Raw genomic sequence first — 21343 nt, 5'->3', positions numbered from 1 at the left:
CAGTGCTCTGGGGGGACTGGATTTAATTCCCAAGCCATCCCCACACCACTTGTGCGCCGGAGCTGGGCGTCGGGTGAGGCCTTGCACCCCTGCTCCGCTCCGTCTCCCACCGCGCCGGGATGCGACGGTGTTGCCCCTTCACCCAGCACCTTGTCACCCATCTCTGGGTGCTCACCACCCTGTCCCCGGGCGAGATGGGTGCTGGGGTGCCGGGGCGAGGCTCGGGGTGCGGACCCAGCAAGACCGCGGGGTTTTCCCTTCCTCTCGCCGCCGCACCCCGGGACCCTGCGCACCCCCCCCCCCTCCAGTTCCCGGGGTGGGGGTCAGCGGGGGGGGGGGGGGACACGGGACGGGGACACCGGAGCGCTTCGCCTTTAACGGGCGGGCGGGGCCGCCCACGTGACGGCGGCGGGGAGGGAGCGAGCGAGCGGGCGGGCGGAGGGAGAAACTCCCCGCGGCGGTGCGGGGCGGTGCGGGGCTGCCGGTGCGGGGCATGGGGCGCTGAGCCGGACCTCTCCGGCACCCCCGGGGCGCTCCGTAGGGGAGCTCCCGGTGCCCTCCCCCTGCGCTCCACGGGGCGCTCCCGGTGAGCTCCCCGCGCGCTCCCGGGGCGCCCCCGGTGCCCCCCTCCCCCGGTGTGTGTCCCCCCCTCCCCGGTGCCCCCCCGCACCATGCCCGAGCAGCTCAGCGTGGCCGAGTTTCTGGCCGTGACCGGCGAGGACCTCAGCTCCCCGACCGCCGCCGCCTTCGCCTCCAAGATGCAGAAGTGCCGGGGGGCGGTGGGGGCTCTGGAGGAGGTGAGCGGGGCTGGGGGGGGGTCGGGCTGCGCTCCCCGCCTGCGGACAACCCCCGCACCCCGCCCTGGGGCAGCCCCTGGCACCCATAGGTGCTGGTCCAGCACCCAGTGCCCGCCCCGAGGGGCACCTCCCTTCCTTGGGCTTCTATTTATCGGGGTCCCCCCTTCACCCCGAGGGGCACCTCCCTTCCTTGGGCTGTCTATTTATTGGGGTTCCCCCCGTCACCCCGAGGGCCACCTCCCTTCCTTGGGCTGTCTATTTATTGGGGTTCCCCCCTCCGCCCCGAGGGCCACCTCCCTTCCTTGGGCTTCTATTTATCGGGGTTCCCCCCTTCATCCCGGGGCCACCTCCCTTCCTTGGGCTTCTATTTATTGGGGTCCCCCCTTTGCCCCGAGGGGCACCTCCCTTCCTTTGGGCTTCTATTTATTGGGGTCCCCACTTTGCCCTGAGGGGCACCTCCCTTCCTTGGGCTTCTATTTATTGGGGTCCCCCCCTTTGCCCCGAGGGGCACCTCCCTTCCTTTGGGCTTCTATTTATTGGGGTCCCCCCCTTCACCCCGAGGGCCACCTCCCTTCCTTGGGCTTCTATTTATTGGGGTCCCCCGCTTCACCCCGAGGGGCACCTCCCTTCCTTGGGCTTCTATTTATTGGGGTCCCCCCCTTCACCCCGAGGGCCACCTCCCTTCCTTGGGCTTCTATTTATCGGGGTTCCCCCCTTCGTCCTGAGGGGCACCTCCCTTCTTTGGGCTTCTATTTATTGGGGTCCCCTCTTCGCCCCGAGGGCCACCTCCCTTCCTTGGGCTTCTATTTATTGGGGTCCCCCCCTTCGCCCCGAGGGCCACCTCCCTTCCTTGGGCTTCTATTTATCGGGGTTCCCTCCTTTGCCCTGAGGGGCACCTCCCTTCCTTGGGCTTCTATTTATTGGGGTTCCCCCCTTCGCCCCGAGGGGCACCTCCCTTCCTTGGGCTTCTATTTATTGGGGTTCCCCCCTTCGTCCTGAGGGCCACCTCCCTTCCTTGGGCTTCTATTTATCGGGGTTCCCCCCTTCGTCCTGAGGGCCACCTCCCTTCCTTGGGCTTCTATTTATTGGGGTTCCCCCCTTCGCCCCGAGGGGCACCTCCCTTCTTTGGGCTTCTATTTATTGGGGTCCCCCCCTTCACCCCGAGGGGCACCTCCCTTCCTTGGGCTTCTATTTATTGGGGTTCCCCCCTTCACCCCGAGGGCCACCTCCCTTCCTTGGGCTTCTATTTATCGGGGTTCCCCCCTTCGTCCTGAGGGCCACCTCCCTTCCTTGGGCTTCTATTTATTGGGGTCCCCCCTTCACCCCGAGGGGCACCTCCCTTCCTTGGGCTTCTATTTATTGGGGTCCCCCCCTTCACCCCGAGGGCCACCTCCCTTCCTTGGGCTTCTATTTATCGGGGTTCCCCCCTTCGCCCCGAGGGGCTCCTCCCTTCTTTGGGCTTCTATTTATTGGGGTCCCCCCCTTCGCCCCGAGGGCCACCTCCCTTCCTTGGGCTTCTATTTATTGGGGTCCCCCCCTTTGCCCCGAGACCCCCCGGAGGAGGCTGGCACGGCCCGGTTTGCGCTGGCGAAGTGGGTGCTTTGGGACCCTCGAGCCAGGGCGGCCGTTTGCATCCTCCGAGCAGCCCCAGTGTGGGCTTTTTTGGGGCCAAAACCTGCAAGAATGGGCAAAACTCACCTTTAAAGTCTCCGTTAGTGGTTTTGCCTCCAGCTCCAGGTGCCACCCGGGGCCAGGGCGTCCCCCGGGGCTGGGCAGAGCATCAGTCCCAGGGCCATGCTGGAGCCAGCCCTGACATGGTGCAGTGTCACTGTGGGGGTCCCCAATGCGATTAAATCCAGGGGAGTATTTTTAGCCTCCCCCCAAAATCCCTGGCAGCGTTTGCGGGAAGGGCGGAGGTGGCGGGGTGCCTTCGTCCCCCTTCTCCCGCCTGGAATAAAGGCGGTTTCCAGCTGGTCCCGTGGCTTTTGCCAACTCCTCTTAGCGAAGGAATGGCTTTGAAGGAGAGCCAGGGCTGGTGGGGAGCGTGGGGCCCCAGGTGCCGGGGCTGCCGGGATCCCCGGGGGCAGCGGGATGGACGTCCCGGGGCTGGAAAACTGGGGACGCACCATGGAGCATCCCGGTCCCTGCCAGCACGTGCTGGCCGCTGCCATGGATCTTCCTCTCAGCCGGGAAGGGGGAAGCAGCTCCAGCCAGGAGGAAGCATCAGGAATTTCGTTTGGCTGCTGGGAGAGGCTGTGGTTAAGGGGGACGGGGATGGGGGGAGAGGCGTTCCCCGGGAATGGTGGGGGTCTCTGCGGCGTTTGCTTAGCGAAGCTCTAGCGTGGCTGAGAGCTGGGATTCGTGACCGCTGCCGTGGGGGACACGGGGCTGAGCCCCCCCATCCCACCGGAGGCTGCGGGGAACCCTCGTGGGGGCCGAACTGCTGCCGGGCCTTCGGCATCCCCATGCTCCGGCACGAGGGGAACAAGCCCCAGCCCCACGCCGCCCTCTGAGCCTCTGATAGCGTCAGGCGAGGGAAATAAACAGCGGCAGCTTTGGGGAGGGTTGGGGAGTGGGAGAGACTCTCTGCGGCCAAACCGAGACTCGGTCTTCCCCGTCACCACCCCAGATCCCGGCCGGTGGCTTGGCGAGCAGGAGAGGGCGAGGGTTCCTGGTCTTGCTCCAGCGGATGCTGGGTGGGAAGGGGTGACCGTATCCCACCGGCTCTCCAAGACAGGGGGCTGCCGCCTTCGAGGCACGGCCGCATGCACCCGTTTGGGAGCTGGTCCCAAATCGGGGAGACAGGAGCGATGCGGGTGAGCGGGGTGAGGGCCGGAGGCTGGTGCTCGCCATCGAGGAAACGTACTGGTGTTGGCCGGAGCTGCTCCGTGCCTGTTTTCCCCCTGGGATTAAAGAGGGCTGTCCCCTCCCAGGGGTCTCGTGTGCCTTCGGGGTCCTTGGGGCTGCTGCGGAGGCAGAACCCGAGTTCTCCGGAGGGGGCTGGAAGGTCGGATCCAGCCCTTGGTGGTTGGGGCTGGGTTCTGTGTGCATGTCACACGGGACTGGGCACCTCTGGACCAGGGCAGGGTGACATGACAGAGGCCGCTGGCACGTTCGGTGGCAGAGCTGGCAGCCGGGCGCCCAGCTCAGCCCATCACCGTGTAAATAATACCATGTCCCTGCCACGTGCTTCCCTTTGCACCCAGGGCAGTGCTGCCTCCTGCTCCTGGCCCGGTGGCACTGCCACCCCGGCCCCTGGCACCCGCAGCGGCTCCTTCGCCGGGCGGCACGAGCTGGTGGCGGGGGGAAGCAGAAGAATGGCCCCCATTGAGCATCCTGCTGGGGCCGGGCGGGGGGTGGCGGTGGCTGCTCGGGGTCCCCAGGCTGTAAGCTCGGGTGGCTGCGGTGCAGGTGTGGATCCGTTCCTTCCTCCATCCCCACAGGGAGTCCCTCGTGCTCCCATCCCAGCTGTGCCGGTGTCCTCAGTTTCCCCCGACCTGGAGTCCTCATCCCCGAGCTGGGCCGGGGGGTGATGGGTGCTGGGGGGGGGCTCCAGACATCGCTGCCCCCCGCTCCAGAGAGCTGTCCCCATGCAACTGAGGCCCGTGTCCCCAGCAGCCAGCTCGGTACATGGGGGATGCCAGCGATGCCGGCAGCCGGGGCAGCACTGTGCAGTGATTTCCTCTGCATTTACCACCCTGGTGCGTGGCTCTGCTTGCCCCATCCCCACCGGTTGGCTCACGGACCCCTTCCTGAAAGCCCCCGTGACCATCCCCAGATCATCCCCGCTCCCTGCGTTCAGCCTCCCGTGGCTGTGAGCTGGCACCGGGGTGGGCTGCCCCGTCCCGGGCACTCCGAGCAGCTTCTTCCCTGTCTTGCATGGTGACGCATCCAGAGCAGCTCATGCTGCCTCAGTTTCCCCTTCCTGAGGCTACACCAGGTTTGTGAGCCTGGGGCATCCAGGTGTCCAGCCCTGGCATCCCCTCCGAGGCAGGGGATGCCTCTGCCCCAGCTCGTGGCTCCAGAGAGCCTGGGACGCCCAGATTTGGTGCAGAGAGGGGGTGTGGGGGGCTTTGGGGCACCCCAACATCCTCCCCGTTGTAGATGCATTGCAAGACCCCTCCGGGCGGGAGGTTTGGCTCCCGCCTCGGCCCTGGTCCCCTCCCAACCGGCTCGTCCTGGTCAAAGCTCATCCACAGCATCCCGTCCAACGAGGAGGGCCTCGGAGAGCGGCGCCGAAGCCAGGCTGACCCCGCTGTCAGGAAATGGGCCTTGACATCAGCCCGAAAACCTTCGGCGAGAGAGCGAGAGAGAGAGAGAGCCTCTTTATTGTAATTCCTCCGCGGTTTTATCCCTCGCCCTTCTTGCCGTTCACGCCCTCTAAATATTTCCAGCCTGTTATCATGCCTCTGGTACCTGCAGCCAAGCCGCCCTTAACCCTTTCCTGATGGCTAGCGCCGGCGTGTGTTTGGCTACAATGCTCTGCGGGCAGCGCCACGGGCAGGTTGGCGTTGGGTTGGCATTGGGGTTGAGTTTGCCCTGGTGCTCGGTGGGGATAAATGGGGGCTGCCTGGGTGGGGAGGGATGGAGCGAGGACGGGGGGGGACCAGGCTGGGGATGGGGAGTGCTCTGAGCTAGCACAGGATGCGGCCGGTGGCGGCTGCCGGGAGGTCCGCGGTGCTGTGGGCCATGGCCAAGACCCTGCACGAGGTGGGAGGGTTGTGGAAAGCCGCATCCCTGGTTGCGGGATTTATGTGATTTAGGTCCCTGTCAGGCATCGGTGGGAGGTGGGTCCTGGTTTTGGCTCTGCTGTGGATCCCTGCGGAGAACTGGGCACCCTTGCAGGTCTCTCCCGCCGTGCCTGGCCCTGAGCAGCGGGGACGCGTGCTGGGGTGGCGGGGATGGGCTGGTGTATTCATGCTACGTGATGCTTCATCCCCTCCTTGGTTGGAACAGCCCCCGCGAGAGCCAGGGAGGCATTTTCCATGGTTGCTGGAAGCTGCTCGGATCCCAAGAGGCGCTGGGTGTGCTGGCCGAGCCTCTCACCCCCTGCTACCCTCTTGCTCGAACCCACCTCTCCGGGGGCAGCCAAAGCCCTGCCTGGCAGCAAAAGCTGCGGGGACCGCAGGCCTGGCAGGGGACTGGCTGGATGCTGTGACTCCGGTGTCCCCGGGATGCCTCCGGCTCCTCTCCCAGCCCCGGGAGCTTGGCCGCTGCCCCGCACATCTGCATGGCAGAGCAGCCGCCTTTCCAAGGGCCAGCTGGGCTGGGGGGAGCGGCGGCCGCGCTTGGCAGGGCTAACGCGCTCCGTTTGTTTTCTTTCTTCGCTTTCACAGAGCCTGGATGGGGACCAAGCCGTACTCCAGAGGATCAGGAAATATGTGAAAGCCATTCACGTCTCCGGGCTCAGTGAGTTGTGCTTCGAGAGCTGATGGGCATCCCCGGGCTGGCGGGGTCTGTGACAGTCCCGTCCTGCACCAACGCTGGTCGCATCAGTCCGGGGGGTGATGCAGCTGGACGGTTGGGTGACCAGGGGTGCTGGCCAGCCAGCCAGCCTGGTAACGTGATAGGGTGCCCAAAACTGGCTTAAAAAGGGGTAAAAAGGGAAATCAAGAGCCTTAGGGATGTTGTTTAGGGCACACTGCTGCTGTCCTGCAGCAGGATCAGCCCAGCTCTGCTACGGAGGGATGGGGAGATGGGGGGGACCTCATGATGTGGCCGTCTCCCAGGGACGGGGTGCTGCAGGGCCACCCCGCATCCCTCACCGGTGTCTCCCCGCACAGCCCACGTGGAGAACGAGGAGCAGTACAGCGAAGCCCTGGAGAACTTCGGCAACAACCACCTCTCCCAGAACAACCACGAGCTCTCCACCGGCTTCCTCAACCTGGCCGTCTTCACCCGCGAGGTCACCGCGCTCTTCAAGAACCTGGTGAGCCGTCCCGCGTTCCCCCGGCACGCTGCCGAGGTCGGGGGGAGGCTTTAGCCAGCCGGGGAGGCAGGATGGGGTTCATGGCGTCTCCGCTGCAACCTCAGGCTGTTCTCTGCATCTGCCTATTGCCAAACCGGGGAAAAATCTCCAGGATCCATCTGGATTTGGAAAAACCACGCGGTGCAGCCCCCCTCCTCCCAGTTTAGCTGCCCTCCACCGCGGCCAGCAATCCCCAGCTCCCCCCGCCCGGGCTGGGGGACATGCTCCTGGTGCTCCCAGACCATCCGATACCCCCATTGCTGGATTTACAGCTCATTCCCAGCTCCGCCGGGGAACGCCGACGCTGGGACTCAATGGGCGGTTGGAGCTGCTATTTTCTTTTTTCCCTTTCTTTCTATTTTTTTTTTTTTTTTTTCACATCAATTGCATCTCTGATCTCGCTTGCCAAGAAGTAAATCAAAGCCACGCCGAGCCGCGCAGCGGGGCCTTGGGGAGCCGCGGCCGCGCGGGAAGCAGGCAGGCAGAGGCGGCTGCGAGCTGAGCCGGCAGCACCTTCCCCACCACGGGAATGGCTCCGGTGGAGAAGTCGGTTCCCGGAGGGAGCTGGGTCCGTGCACACCCAGCAGCAAAGCCCTGGGGGTCCTGCGCTGCTGGCCCCCTCTCCGGTCCCTTTTGACTCCCCCTCCCGCCCCCCCGCAAAGGGTGTTTTTGGCCCTGGCTCTGCTTAAGGAGGAGATTTATTTCTGCTGCCCTTCCCCCAGCAAGAATTTCAGATTTCGGCGTCTTCCTCTCCCAGTTACCCCAGTCCGGGCCTCCCCGCTCCTCCCCTTCCCGCAGTCCCAGCCCGGCCGGACCCCCGCGATCCAGGGGGGCTCTACGGGAACCGTCCCGGCGGAGGAGTCTGACCGGTTCCCTGGTGAGGGCAGCGCCGGTCCCCCATCTCCCGCCCCACGTGCTGCCGGCGTGGGAACAGCCGCTGACGCATTCCCCCTGCTCACCCCGCAATGGGGTTACATGCTGGGACCCTCGACTGGATCCGAAAAGCCAGGTTTCCCCTCTTGGAGTCCCCCCCGGAGCTGGCAGAATTGGGGTGCCCTGTCACCCCGGAGCTGGCAGAAGGGGGGTGCCCTGTCCCCCCTCGTTCAGGGCTGGTCCCGTACCCCAGAGCTGAGTTTCTCTGTGGGTGCTGCTGGGGATGAAAACCCTTGGGAGCCTTTAAAAGAAAACTGGGTGCAGCGAGGAGGTCCCACCTGGGTGCTGGAGCTGCTCTCACAGCACTAAAATGGGGTGCTGCCCCACGGGGAGCACGGAGGGACGCTGGGACCGGAGTGGGCTCCTGCGTCCCCACTGTGGACCCCAGCACGGTGCTGGTGGGGACGGCGGTGGCCGCATTGCTATCCCCAAACCCCAGGAAAGGGGGACGTTTTGGGAAGCCCCTTTGACATCGGGGTGGTGGTGGGGAGCTCTTTGCATCACGGGGCCATGGAGGGGCTGGTGGCATCGCCAGGTGCCATGCGGGGACGGGGACAGGGACGGGGTGGCGAAGGGGGGAACGGCTTCGGTTTTGGCAGCCGTGGCGCTGATGTGGTTTGTGGGAAGGGCCCCGCGTCAGACATCTTGCAGCCAGCTCCAACAAGCCCCAGCCTGCCCTGTGCCTGGATCCGGCCCCGCTTTCAGCCTCTTTAACCCTTCACGGGGCAGCGGTGGAGCGGGCTGGCAGGGAAGAACCTGGGGCTCCGGCTCCTTGACCTACCCTGAGGTGGGGACCCCCGTGGGGTAACCCCGTCTCTGCCCTTCGCAGGTGCAGAACCTGAATAACATCGTCTCCTTCCCCCTGGACAGCCTGCTGAAGGGGCAGCTGAAGGACGGCCGCTTGGTGAGTCCCCTCCGGCACCGTCCCCGAGGCTCTGAGGCTGCAGGTCACCCATTTGGGGACATCTTGCAGCAAGACCCCTCTTAGGGCCTCTTGTGCCCATGGCCAGGAGAAGGAAGGAGCAAATGCCCGAGGCTGGAAGGCAGCAGCGAGGGCTGGAAGGGACTGGAGCAAGGGGTGAAGACCCGGTGGGGATGTCCCTTGTCCCCAAGGACCATGGGGTGCTGCTTCGGTGCCACCGGGTCTTTCGCCTTCCCTGACGGCTGCCATCCCCTCTCTCCTTTTGCCGCAGGACTCCAAGAAGCAGATTGAAAAGGCCTGGAAGGATTACGAGACCAAAGTGTAAGGAACCCACTGCCTCCAGCAAAATCCGCCTAATCCCACTCCGCACAAAGGTGTTTTGTCCCAGGGCTGCAGCCGGGCGCTGATCGGTGCCGGTTTGCCATCGGGTGGGCTCCGGTCCAGCCTTTCCCAGCAGGGAAACATCAGGAGATGTTTCTCCTGATCCCATCCCCACCGTAGCCCGGCCCACGGGACACCCCTCGGAGCAGGGCTGTCCCCAACCCTCCATCCCGTCTCGCAGGGGGAAGATGGAGAAGGAGAAGGAGCGAGCCCGCTTGGCGGGGGTCATCCAGGCAGAGCCGTCCGCGGTGGAGGTGGCTGAGGACATGCAGAAGGAGCGGCGGCTCTTCCAGCTCCACATGTGCGAGGTAGGGGCTGTGCCCGGGGTGGGGACGGGGACCGTTCGCCCCCGGGGGTGACGCAGGGGACTGCTCTGCTCAGAGGCGCATGGGGAGGTCGGAGCCTGTCCCTGTCCCCACTGCCAAAGCAGCCCTGTGTGGGTGCAGTGCGGGACCCTCGGCTGTCCCCATCCCGTCCTGTCCCTGCATGGTCCCAGCTCAGGGTCCCCCCCATCCCCAACTTGGGGTCCCCGTAGGGTGCACCTCTGAATGGCACCCATGAGTTACCCTGCAGTGAGGTGTCCGGGGGTTGCACCCTCACCCTCCCAGCCCTGCTCCTACCCCTCCTCTGCAAAGCCAGAGGCTGGCGTTTGGGGCAAAAAGTGAGCTTTTTGGATAACATCCCCGAGGCTGGTTTTGCGGTTTTGCCCTATTCTCAAAACAGCTCTTGGTTTTGGCTGGGGGGGCTCACGCGGAGCCCCAGATCCCTGACGATCTTGGGGGGTCTGTGCTCGGGAAGTGGGATGGGAATAGGTGAAGGATGGAGACCTGATGTCAGACCCCCGCAGCGAGGAGGGGACCCAGGTGTCCCAGCTCCAGCCGTCCCAGCAGCCCCATAAACCTCTTGAGAGTGACCCAGAGCTGGGGACAAGTCCCCAGAGGGTTGTCCCAGGGGTCTCCCACGTCCCCAAGGACCAGGCAGCAGTGTCACAGCCCGGTGCAGCCCCGTGCCCCCCCCTCCCCAGCAAAGGGCAGGGGGTGTGGGGAGGAGGCTGTGCCCGCCGCAGTGGGGCCGGGGAGCTGGGGCACGGCCAGATGAGTCACTCCCTTGAATAGCACCACTGTGAAATAAATAACAGCACATGGAAACGCGGGAGCTGCAGCCCAACCGGGGAAGGGGGCCGCTGCCGGCAACGCTGCAAAGAGCGGCTGCGTGCGAGCGGGCGCACGCGTGCGTGGGTGCCGGCGTGCAGGAGAGCTGCTGCTTTCCCGGGGACCCTGCCTGGAAATGGGGGGACAGCGCTTCTAGGGGGCTGGCCATGTGCGTTGCATGTAGGTGGATGGTATTTGCTGCTTCCTGGGGTGGGGGTACGATCCGATTTCACCCCAGGGGTGATGTGTGGGGTGGTTGCATCTCCCCACCGTGGGCCAGCTCATACCCCCAGGTGCTGTGGGATGGATGGATGCAGCTGGACCTGGACCCAGGTGGTGCTGGGAGCATCCCTTTGCTCGTGGGTCTCAGCCAGCGCTGGCCGGGACCCTCCCCTGCCACCGTCACCCCGGCGTGTGGATGGCAGGACAGGGAAGTCCCACGGGAGCCGGGCACATGTGGCCTTTTCCAGCTGGGACTTTTTTTGGGGGGTGCAGTCGATGCCAGGCACCCCAGGGCTCCGGGTTGGATGCCACGTTGTCTTTGCATCTCCAGCTTGCACGGAGCAATTTAACACACACCCCCCCAGCCCAAGTGACCCCTCGCTGGGCAGGGCTGCCCGGAGTGCCCAGGGCTCCGGGAGGCTCCGTCCCGGGGGCTCTACCCACTGTGGTGCTTCCCCACCATGGGAAGCCCCCGGAGCTCAGGGCTGCCTTCCCCTCCCCTCGCCTCCCGCTCAAAACCATCCTCCAGCAGCTGTGCCGGCCTGGAGAGGAGCTGGCAGGGGGAAAATCTCTTCCCCCCCCTTATTTTGCTCGGGGTGAGCAAGGCTCCGTGCATTTTCTGCCTACAGCTGATGGATGGGTTTGCTGTATCAAGCTGAAATTCCCCGTCCCGTGGGACACCTCCGTGAGGACTGCAGACCTCCGGGGCTGATGTGCCGCAGGCGCTCGCTGCTTGAAGTCTGATTTTTTTGGGAGCAAAGGGGTCATATCTTAAAAAACATTTGAGCTATTTTATTTTTTTTTTCTTCGTGAGCTGCCTTGGGTTTTGGTTATTTATTAACTCCAGAAGTAACGAGCAGCGGGAGAAGCATGCTTGGCTGGAAACCCCGGGGGCCTGCCTCAGTCCTTGAACTTCTCAGGGCTTGGAGGACTTCCAGAGCCAGGTTTTCTGAGGGTGGTCCCCAGCGAGCTGCCTTCAAATTCGACGTTGTGACTCGACTTCTTGAATCGCAGCCAGAATTTTAACCCTCCTCCCTGTGCCGGGAAGGGAGGCAAGGGCTGGGCAGGCTCTTGCTCTTTCCTCCGGGATATTTCCAGCCAGCCCTCGTCTCCATCACCTAACCGGGTGTCTTCTCCTCCTCCAGTACCTGCTGAAAGCCAGCGAGTCTCAGATGAAGCAGGGACCAGATTTCCTGCAGAGCCTCATCAAGTTTTTCCACGCTCAGCACAAGTAGGTCCCACCTGGGTCGGGGGGGGCTCATCCCCGCGGCTGGTTGTCACCCCTGGGAGGTCCCACGAGGGTCTGGGGGCACCTTCTCCCATCCCAGCTCCATAAAGCTGTTGGTGAAGATGCCGGGCAGAGCCTGTTGCTCTCCGGTTGCATCCGAGGAGTTGAAACGTGCTTTGTTGGCTGGAGGAGCTGTAAACGTGTCTGTGGGGGCTGGGGGAAGGGGGTTGGCTTGGGATATATCCGATGATTTGGTTTCTGGATAGATTTCCAGGGATGAGTTCAGCCGAGCGGCTCCGCCGTTAGCCGTGGGGCTCGTAACGAGGGTGTTTGGAGCAAGGATTAACATCCCCTCACCTTTCCCGTTGTTCCATGAGCAGCGTGTGGATGTCGTGTCATCTCCTCCAGCTCTCGAGTGGGGAAACTGGGGCAGGGAGGGGACAGTCGCGTTGGCCAAGAACATGACCTCGACTGGGGCGGTGGCCCAGAGACCCCCAGGATCTGGCCTCCAGCAGGACTGGTCCCCCATGAGATGACCCTGCGTCGCTCAAGAGGCCAATCCTGCATCCCAAACACCCCCCATATTTGGGGTATCCAGACCCCATGGGCTGGGCTTGGCCTTTGGTGGGGTCTCTCCCGGTCTCACTAGCAGGGGAACCACAAAGCAAGAGCAGCTTCCCAGGGTGGGTTGCTATAGTCCCCTGCCACGTTTTCTCTAAAAACCCTCTTTTTTTTGTCTCTATCCTCCCCATCTGCATCTTAATCACATTAAATAAATGCCCAGTTTCTTCCAAGACGGCTGGAAGGCTGCCCAGAACCTCTACCCCTTCATTGAGAAGCTCGCTGTGTCCCTCCACGCGGTAAGTCCCCCAGCCTGCCATCCAACGTCGCTCGGACGTGTCTCCTGAGATGCCCCCCGCTCTGTGCCAGCCCCTGAGAACGCCCGCATTCAGCGCAGCAGTGAGGGCAGTTGCCTCCCTTTCCAGCTCCACCAAGCGCAAGAGGAGGAGGTGAAACAGCTCACGCAGACCCGCGATTCCCTCCGCAGCATCCTGCAGCTGGAAAGCAAGGAGGTGAGACCCCGGGATGGGCAGCGGAGAGCCGGGAAGGAGGGGCAAGAGGGTGCTGGGTGCTAAGGAGGGGTGAGTGCCCCGGGGTTTAGCTTGGTGATGGGGAGCAGCAGGAAAAGGGGAGCTGGGGACCAAAGGGGACATCCGTGGGAGCAGAGCAGGAGGCCTGGGAGATGCTCGGAGGCTGGGAGGGGACGGGGGTCTCTGGCATTCTGGTGGGCACCGCACCCACGTAAGGATGAGGTCACTTGGGGGCAGGAGCCACCTCTGCACCTCTCACTTTGCTTTTTAAATGCTTTTTCTTCTCCGGTGAGCTCAGGAAAACCTGAGCAGGAAGAACTCTGGCAGTGGCTACAGCATCCACCAGCACCAAGGGAACAAGCAGTACGGGACGGAGAAGTCGGGATTTCTGTACAAGAAGAGCGATGGGTGAGGATGGGTGTTGAGCTCCTGGCTCTGTCCTGGTGTTGCTGTGGGCTGGGAGAACATCATGCTCGTGGGAGGCCCCAGAGCTGGGACATCTCGAGGTGGAACTGTTTGGGTGAGGTTTTCGGTCCCTGTTAGACAGGTCTTCAGGTGCAATTGGTCCCGTCTGGTCTTACGCATCCATCAACGCTCGGGGAATGGGATTTTTCCCCAGGCTGGAGGAGACCTGAGAGCTGGTGGTCAGGGGTTGGGGGGTCTCTGCAGCTGGGGAAGGAGGAGGTTTGGAGGTGGTGCAGGGGACCTTCTCCTGCGATGGTTTGGTGTCATCGGCCCAATTCTTATGTGAAGGCCCCCAGTAGGCTCTGATGCCCAGGGTGCTTCTCCCGTGATGCTCTCCTGGGTGCCTGGCTGGGCACAGCGGCTGGTGCTGTGTGGGTGTAGTGTCCTTGGAGGGGGGTCTCCAGGAACAGCCGCCCAGTGCCAAGTTCACTGCGAAGAACTGTGAGCTGTGCGGCTGATGGGAGAGGAAGAAATTCCTTGTTTCTTGGGCGTGGAGGGAGAAAGGATCCTGGTGGGGTCAACTAGGGTGAAAAGTAAAATCCTCAGAGCCCCAAAGAGGAGGTCTTCACCTTCTCAGTGGACCTCTGGGTGATGGGCACCAAGTTTTGAGCAGGTTGTTATGGGCTTTGCTGAACTGGGGCTACTACATCTGTGATGCTGTTGGCCAGTATGACCCGTGGCCAGCCCACTCAGCGGGACGTTCTGTGCTCTGTGAGTTACAGGAAGCACAGCCCCACGTCCAGAAAGCCATCAGGCCTCTGCCGGGGGTGGTTTGAGAGGCGGGTGGATGTGGGAGATCAGGGCTGTGCAGTGCGTCCTCATTCCTCCTCTTCCTCCTCCTCAGGATCCGCAAAGTCTGGCAGAAGAGGAAGTGCGGCGTGAAGTACGGCTGTCTGACCATCTCCCACAGCACGGTGAGGAGCGGCGAGGGGCTGCAGCCCTGACCCTTGAAGGCACCCTTTGAGCGTTGGTGTCGGTTGGATTTCAGGTTTAGTTTTGCCCAAACTGGTGGCAAATTGCAAATTGATCTCATCGCTCTCTACGATTACCTGAAAGGGGGTTGTGGGGAGGTGGGTGTTGGCCTCTTCTCCCAAGTGACAAGTGATAGGATGAGAGGAAATGGCCACAAGTTGCGCCAGGGGAGGTTTAGGCTGAATATTAGGAAAAATGTCTTTCCTGAGAGAGTGGTGAAGCACTGGAATAAACTGCCCAGGGAAGTGGTGGAGTCACCATCACTGGAGGTGTTCAAGGAACGTGTGGACGTGGCACTGTGGGACATGGTTTAGTGGGCATGGTGGGGTTGGGTTGATGGTTGGACTTGATGATCTTACAGGTCTTTTCCAACCGTAGCAATTCTGTGATTCTGTGAAATCTGCCTGGCTTAAAATTTAGTACGAGCTGGGACTGGATGTACTAAATGGGGTCCCCCATGTTTGAGAGGTGTCAGTGGGAGGGGACGGTGGGTTGGGCTGGGGCAGCGAGTTGGGTGTTGAGGTTCCAGACAAGGCCAAAGGGGCCGGGGTGGGTTGGGAGGGCGGTGCTGCCCCCTGGCGGTGGAGGCTTCGAACTGCAGCGGGGACCGAGGACGCGGCTCAGGGACATCTCCGAGCTCTGTTCTCCTGCAATGGCTCGGGTCCCACTCGCCTGGTTATCCCAAGAGGGACCATCTAGGAATGGCTGTTGTCCCACCAGAGTTGCCATCGGAGGGACGTGCTTGGTGATGCACATCCCACCCCTTCCCAGTCCTTTAACCTGCCTCTCGTCCTCCCCCCTGCAGATAAACCGTCCCCCCGTCAAGCTGAATCTCCTCACCTGCCAAGTGCGGCCCCACACCGAGGAGAAGAAATGTTTCGACCTGGTGACGCGTGAGTGCCCGGAGCGGGATGGCATGGCTGGGATGGGTGTGTTTGACCCGGAGGCGGCCGAGCTGCGGATGGGAACTCCCATCTCTCCCGGAGAGCATCCCGAGCGGGTTTTCCCAGCTGCCGGCTGGCCCTTCGCCAGCCCTGCCACGGCACCTGGGCACCCTTTGCCCTTTTAATCTGGCTCTGGGCGTCTCCCCGGCTGCTTTTATGGAGGAAGAACCGACCTCTCCAAGGAGATCTAGGAAGCTCAAGACGGAAAGAGATTGCAACAGGGCACGGGTGATGGATGAGTGATGTGCTGTGATTTTGTTTTATTTTAAAGCAGCCCCTCTGGAGTAGTTTCAGCCCCTTCCTGCAGTCCTGGGCATCCCCAAATCCCCCCACTCACCTTGTCCCCCCCTCTCCCCATCCCTGCAGACAACAGGACGTATCACTTCCAAGCGGAGGATGAGCAGGAGTGCATCGTGTAAGTGCTGCAGCCCGTCCCCGCTCCTTGTGGTGCCGGATCCTGCTCTACCTTCCCTATCCTCCTCCTCCTCCTCCTTCTGACGGGGCTCCCCCCTCCCCAGATGGGTCTCGGTGCTGCAGAACAGCAAGGACGAAGCCCTGAGCAACGCCTTCAAGGGGGAGCCCAACGGCAGCGGGGCGGCGGCGGGCGGCGGGGCGGACGGCGGCGTGCAGGAGCTCACCAAGCTGGTCATCAGCGAGGTGAAGAACATGCCGGGAAACAAGCAGTGTTGTGACTGCGGGGCCCCGGGTAGGTCGGGGCTCGGGGTGTCCCCCACCGGGGTGTGGGTTGGGTACCCAGGGCAGGTTGCAGCATCCCGTGGGGCTGGGTGGTGATGCTGAGCCCCACGCTGCTCCCCCCCCGCAGACCCCACGTGGCTCTCCACCAACCTGGGCATCCTGACGTGCATCGAGTGCTCCGGCATCCATCGGGAGCTGGGTGTGCATTACTCCCGCATCCAGTCCCTCACCCTGGACGTCCTCAGCACCTCCGAGCTGCTGGTAAGCCGCTCCCCGAGCCCGGAGGTCTCGTGGCCACCGGGAATCACCCTCTGCGGCTCCCAAACCTCCTGGGACGCAGAGTTCATCCCTCCTCCATCATCCCATCTGTGCCCGGTTTGCTCCAGTGCTCGCAAAACTTGCCTCAGTTTCCCCAGTGGCACTTTGCAGCCCCAGCACCGTGGTCCGGGTGAATGGGGGGGACTCTGCAAAGCCACTTGCTAAGGGAGGGGGGGTGCTGGCAGCCCCCCAGGACCTGCTCCTTGTTAAAACAGACTTCTCCTGCCATGAAAGAGTGTCATCCGCAGGGGAGATGCTGCTCTGGGAAGGTCCTGGGTGGATCCGGTGGATTCCTTCCCTGTGTCTCGGGGATGGGGATCTGGCTGGGGTAGGGCAAGCGTGGCCAGGAGGGCTCGTCTGCCCCCCCCATCCCTCTCTCGCCGCAGCTGGCCATCAGCGTCGGGAACACTCGCTTTAACGAGATCATGGAGGCCACGCTGCCCGCGCAGGACTGCCCCAAGCCCTCGGCCGGCAGCGATATGTGAGTCGGCCGCTGGCCGTGGGGCTCGGGGTGGGCTGGGAGGAGGAGGAGGAGGAAGGCTGGAGCAGGAGGTGTGTGCAGTGCGTGGTCCGTCCTTGTCCCTGTGCCACTGCCCATCGGCTCTGAGGCAGCCTGGGGATGGGAGAGGGGGGGATCCTGGTGTCACCACCTGGATTTTGGTGGGGATCTGCACCTTTTTTGGAGGTTTCTCCCTAATCCCAAGGCTTCAGGAGGAGGCAGGAGTCCGGGGTGCCTCTGGCTGCGGTGGGGATGGAGGGGGTATGGTCTCCGTGCCCGTCTGAGCTGATTCCATGCTGCTCTTCCCGCAGGGCTGCCCGCAAGGAGTACATCATGGCCAAGTACATGGAGCGACGCTACGTGCAGAAAAGTGGCCGCGACGACCCCCACCGCCTCTGGGAAGCCATTCGCGCCCGCGACCTCCTGGCCCTGCTCCAGGCCTTCGCCGAGGGGCACGATCTGGCCAAGCCCCTGGCCAGCCCCGAGGGCCAGGTGAGCCCCACGCCGCCGTGGCCGCCCCGCTCCCTCCAGCTGGCAGCGTAAATGGATTTTCCCCCTCTGAGTGCCCATGCTCAGGGTTTTCCCAGCCTTTTGGGTGGAGATGTGCCCTTGGGACACGAGCATCCTCAGGTCCAGCTCTCTTCTCCCCTCCGTCTCGTGGGACGGGAGCATCCTCAGGTCCAGCTCTCTTCTCCCCTCCGTCTCGTGGGACGGGAGCATCCTCAGGTCCAGCTCTTTTTTCCCCTCCGTCTCGTGGGACGGGAGCATCCTCAGGTCCAGCTCTTTCTTCCCCTCCATCTCGTGGGATGGGAGCATCCTCAGGTCCAGCTCTTTCTTCCCCTCCATCTCGTGGGATGAGAGCATCTTCAGGTCCAGCTCTCTTCTCCCCTCCATCTCGTGGGATGGGAGCATCCTCAGGTCCAGCTCTCTTCTTCCCTCCGTCTCGTGGGATGGGAGCATCCTCAGGTCCAGCTCTCTTCTCCCCTCCATCTCGTGGGACAGGAGCATCCTCAGGTTCAGCTCTCCTCTCTCCTCCATCTCGTGGCAGGACCCAGGCGAGCTGGCGCTGCACATGGCTGTACGCCACGCCGACAGATCGTCCCTTCCTCTGGTGGACTTCATCATCCAGAACGGGTGCGTCCCCAGCCGCCCGCCGTGTCCCCTGCCTGCTCCCCCATGGGAGGAGCGTGCACGAGCGCAGGGAACTGATGCTCATGTGCTCTTGAGCCTTGAATTTCTTGCCGGTGGCTTTGCGCAGGGGGACACTGGACCGGGTGACGCAGGACGGGAACACGGCTTTGCACTACGGCGTGCTCTACAACCAGCCCAACTGCCTCAAGCTGCTCCTGAAAGGCAAAGCCGCCTTCACCACGGGTATGGGGCTGGGATGGGGGCTTTTGGGGCTCTCCGGTGGGAGCGGAGCGGCGAGGCTGTAACCTGGATCCGGCCCCTTTCGTCCCTCGGGCAGTGAACGCTGCGGGCGAGACGGCTTTGGACGTGGCAAGGAGGCTCAAGCACACTGAGTGTGAAGAGCTGGTAGGTGGGATGGAGGGATGGGGGAGATGCTTGGGCTGGGCAGAGGGGACTGAAGCGCCGGGAGAGGGCTGGCATGAAGGTGGGGGACTGCCAGGACCTGTCCCCCCCTGTGCTGAGACCCCCCTGACCTGCCCCATCCCGCAGCTGGAGCAGGCGCAGGCAGGGAAGCTCTCCCTGCAGATCCACGTCGACTACGACTGGGAGCCCCCCCAGGAGTTCCCCTACGACAGCGAGGACGAGCTGGAGGAGAAGGTACCTGTGGGACGGTGGCGGGGGGGACCCCATGTCCCCAGCGAGGGGGCTAGGGGGGGGTGCAGACCCTGGTGGGGGGCTGGCAGTGGTGGGGCAGCCCTGGAGCCGGGTGTCTGCCCCCCAGGTGAGCCCCCTCCAGCGCTCCTTCAAGGGCACGTCGCCGCTGGCCGCCAGCCCCCCACCCGCCTGCCCCCAGACCCGCTGGAGCTGCATGGGGATGGACATCACCAACAAGACCTACGAGAGCATCCTGGTGCCCTCGCGCCCCGCACCCCGCCGGGCCCACAGCGAGGAGATCCCCCCGCCGCTGCCCCTCAAAAACCCCACACGGGGTGGCTCCCGCCCCAGACCCGGCCACAGCCCCACCGGTGAGTTGGGGTAGGGGGGGTCACCCATGGTGGGGCTGTCCCTTCACCCAGACATCAGGTTTATTGTCCGCATCATGTGTCCCCTCCGCAGAGCGCCCTGAGCTTCCCCGGCAGGCGTCGGAGCCACACTTCCCCGGGCTGGCGGAGGCTCCGGCACCGCGCAGCCTCCCCTCCACCGGCAGTGTGGGTGCCGTGGACGGCACCGCCGGCCCCCCAGCCCCTGGCACCCGCAGCCCCACCGAGAGCCGGCGAGCAGCGTACTGGGAGACCCGCTCGGAGACAGAGAGCAGCGGCACCCGGCGGGGGCCGGAGCTGAGCCCCCCACCCGGGCAGCCCCCTCTGGGCAGCACAGCCCCTGACATCCCCCCTGTCAAGTTTAGGTAGGGACCCCCCGTCCAGCCTCGGGGTGCACTGGGTGTCGGGAGGGGTCATTGCGTGGTGCTGGCGGGTTGGCTTCAACCCCTGCTGGGTCCCCCCCAGGCATGGGGACCCCCAAATTGTCCCTGGAGCAAAGAGGTCCCCACTCTGACCTGGAGTCTCCAGTGGAGTTGATGCTGGCCCTGGGGCGCAGGAGGGCACAAGGGCAGCCGCGGGGGTACTGGAGTGTCCCTGGAGAAGGTGACTCGGATTATTTGGGGGTGACACCAAGACCAGGACCCCCTGCAAGTTATCAAATATATTTTTTTTGGAAATTGTGATGGAATGGGCTTGTTTGAGGGAGGATGGGTGCTGGGGACTTTCTCCATCAGCAGCCAGGGGGCTGTGGGTGGGACCCCAGTCCCTTGGGTCCCCCTGGGGAGCCCTGACCCCACCGAGACCTCGTGGGAAGGGGGATGGAGGGAAAAGCACCAGGAGAAGTGGGGGTGACACTGTCCCTGCTGTCCCTGGCAGCTCGGAGAGCACCCGCTCGTACCGGCGCATCAGTGGCGTGGTGGGCAAAGCGGGATCGGCCGTGTCCCCCCAGAGCCCCGGTGGCCCCGAGGACCCCACTCTGAGCAAGGTGCCCCCCGTGCCCATGCCCAGGAGATTTGCTCCGGTAGGTGCCATGACTCGGGGCGGGGAGGGGGTCTCAGAGGGGCTGCGATGGTGGGGGTCACCCTCTGCATCCCCAAGCAACCCAGCTCCCCTTATCCTGGGGTGGCAGATGGAGGGATGAGGGGTGTCACATCCTTGCACCCCACCTTGGGGGTGGCCTTGGGGGGGTCTGTCACCCCCTCGCCCACCCCTTTGCAGGCCAAGGGGAGGCAGAAGCGGGTGAAGGCAGTGGCTGACTGCAAGGGGGACAAAGCGCGGGAGCTGACCTTCTCCAAGGGAGAGGTGATCGTGGTGACGCGGGAGGAGGACGAGCAGAGCTGGGTGAGTGTCAGCGTGGCACGGATGGATGCTGGGGTCCCAACCGTAGTCCCTTCCCTCCCTCCAGTTCTCTTCTGGAGGAGACTGAGTGTTCACGGGGGGCATGGGTGGGTGTCCCCTGCCCCATCTCTGCATGGAGGAGGGCTGGGGAGGCTCCTGCTGACATGTCACCATGGCTTTGCCTCTCTGAATTCCCCTGGGAATTGGGATATCAGCCCCAAAGCTTCACCCTTGCCTGAGGTGGGACTCCCACCACCCTGACCCCCCCCCTCTCTGCACCGTCCAGGTCGGCTTCATCGAGGGCGATGGCTCCCGTACCGGTGTCTTTCCAGCCAGCTTCGTCCACCTCTTGCAAGACTGACTGGGTGGTGGTGGCCCCTTTCGTCCCTGTCCCCTCGGCCGGGACCTCAGGCAGCTCCCCACCGGCCAGCAAGGGCTCGGGAGCAGCCCCAGCCCCGGGCGCTCGGCAGAGCCAGGCCACGAGGGACGTGTGCCCGGGGCCCTGGCGTGGGACCATCCAGCCTGGCTGGACACTGCCCTCCAAGGGGGCTTGGAGACCCCCACATTGGGAAGACCGTCCATGGATGGTGGCTGCAGGGAGCTGAAGGGCTGCCACCCACCCTGTGGGTAGGGCAGAGAATGGACACGCTCACTACAGTGGTGGGCTGAGGTTTCTATGCTGGCCCCTGGTGTCCCCTGTTCCCGCTGCTCCCTGGGCTTTGCCCATCCCCAGGGCTTTCTTCTCCCCTGTCTGCAAGGCCTTGGGGATGGGGGGGCTGTGCTGGGGTCCCCACCCTCCTCTGCCGGGGGGCCATAGACCTTCCCCCCTCCCTGGCCCGGGAGGAGTGGGGTTGGGGAGCAGCCGTGTACCCCCGGCTGCCTTCTCTACCCCAGCTGTGAAGCATTTGGGATGGGGAGGGAAGAGGAAGGGGCTTTTATTGACCTCGTCTGGGGGGGGGCTGGAGGGTCTCTGCCCCCCCTCGGGCTCTGGGAGCTGCCTGGGCTGGTGGGGCTTGGGGATGCTTCAGACCCTCCCCAAAACTGGTAGCGAAATGCTATTCCCTGATTTGGGGGGGGGTCAGGTGGCCCTGCAGAGGCTCTGCCCCGTGTCCCTCACCTGGGGAGGGTGCTGGATCACCGCCCCAGCCCCGGGGATCTCCCCAGGGGGATTCTGCAGCTTTTTCTGGGACCAATGTCCCCCCATGCTGGCGTCCCTTGGCAGCCATCTGCCCCTATGCCCCCCCCCC

General features: G+C 63.9%; 1 protein-coding gene across 1 annotated transcript; it reads left to right on the top strand.

The window, feature by feature from the left end:
- The first annotated feature begins 671 nt into the window (after window positions 1-671).
- Window positions 672-20525, top strand: ASAP3 (ArfGAP with SH3 domain, ankyrin repeat and PH domain 3). The gene is made up of 26 exons (XM_059830680.1): window positions 672-797; window positions 6134-6206; window positions 6581-6726; window positions 8528-8602; window positions 8892-8941; window positions 9183-9309; window positions 11520-11605; window positions 12387-12462; window positions 12589-12675; window positions 12992-13101; window positions 14003-14072; window positions 14936-15023; window positions 15441-15489; window positions 15593-15780; window positions 15898-16031; window positions 16475-16569; window positions 16899-17079; window positions 17636-17721; window positions 17846-17961; window positions 18056-18123; window positions 18268-18375; window positions 18500-18743; window positions 18835-19123; window positions 19635-19779; window positions 19977-20099; window positions 20383-20525. Exons 1-26 carry the CDS (start codon window positions 672-674, stop codon window positions 20455-20457), a joined length of 3015 nt encoding a protein of 1004 aa, XP_059686663.1. The 3' UTR covers window positions 20458-20525.
- The last annotated feature ends 818 nt before the right edge of the window (window positions 20526-21343 follow it).

This window comes from Gavia stellata, chromosome 29 (assembly GCF_030936135.1).
Source record: "Gavia stellata isolate bGavSte3 chromosome 29, bGavSte3.hap2, whole genome shotgun sequence".
Taxonomy (NCBI): Eukaryota; Metazoa; Chordata; class Aves; order Gaviiformes; family Gaviidae; genus Gavia; species Gavia stellata.
The sequence above is the reverse complement of the archived record's forward strand: the minus strand, read 5'-3'. Positions and strand labels throughout refer to the sequence as shown.

Bases quoted from the DNA above. Each gene is read 5' to 3' on its own strand.
- ASAP3 (XM_059830680.1), top strand. From the start codon at position 672: ATGCCCGAGCAGCTCAGCGTGGCCGAGTTTCTGGCCGTGACCGGCGAG. The intron at 6,727-8,527 runs GTGAGCCGTCCC...TGCCCTTCGCAG, and splicing joins CCGCGCTCTTCAAGAACCTG to GTGCAGAACCTGAATAACAT. The intron at 15,781-15,897 runs GTAGGTCGGGGC...CCCCCCCCGCAG, and splicing joins TTGTGACTGCGGGGCCCCGG to ACCCCACGTGGCTCTCCACC.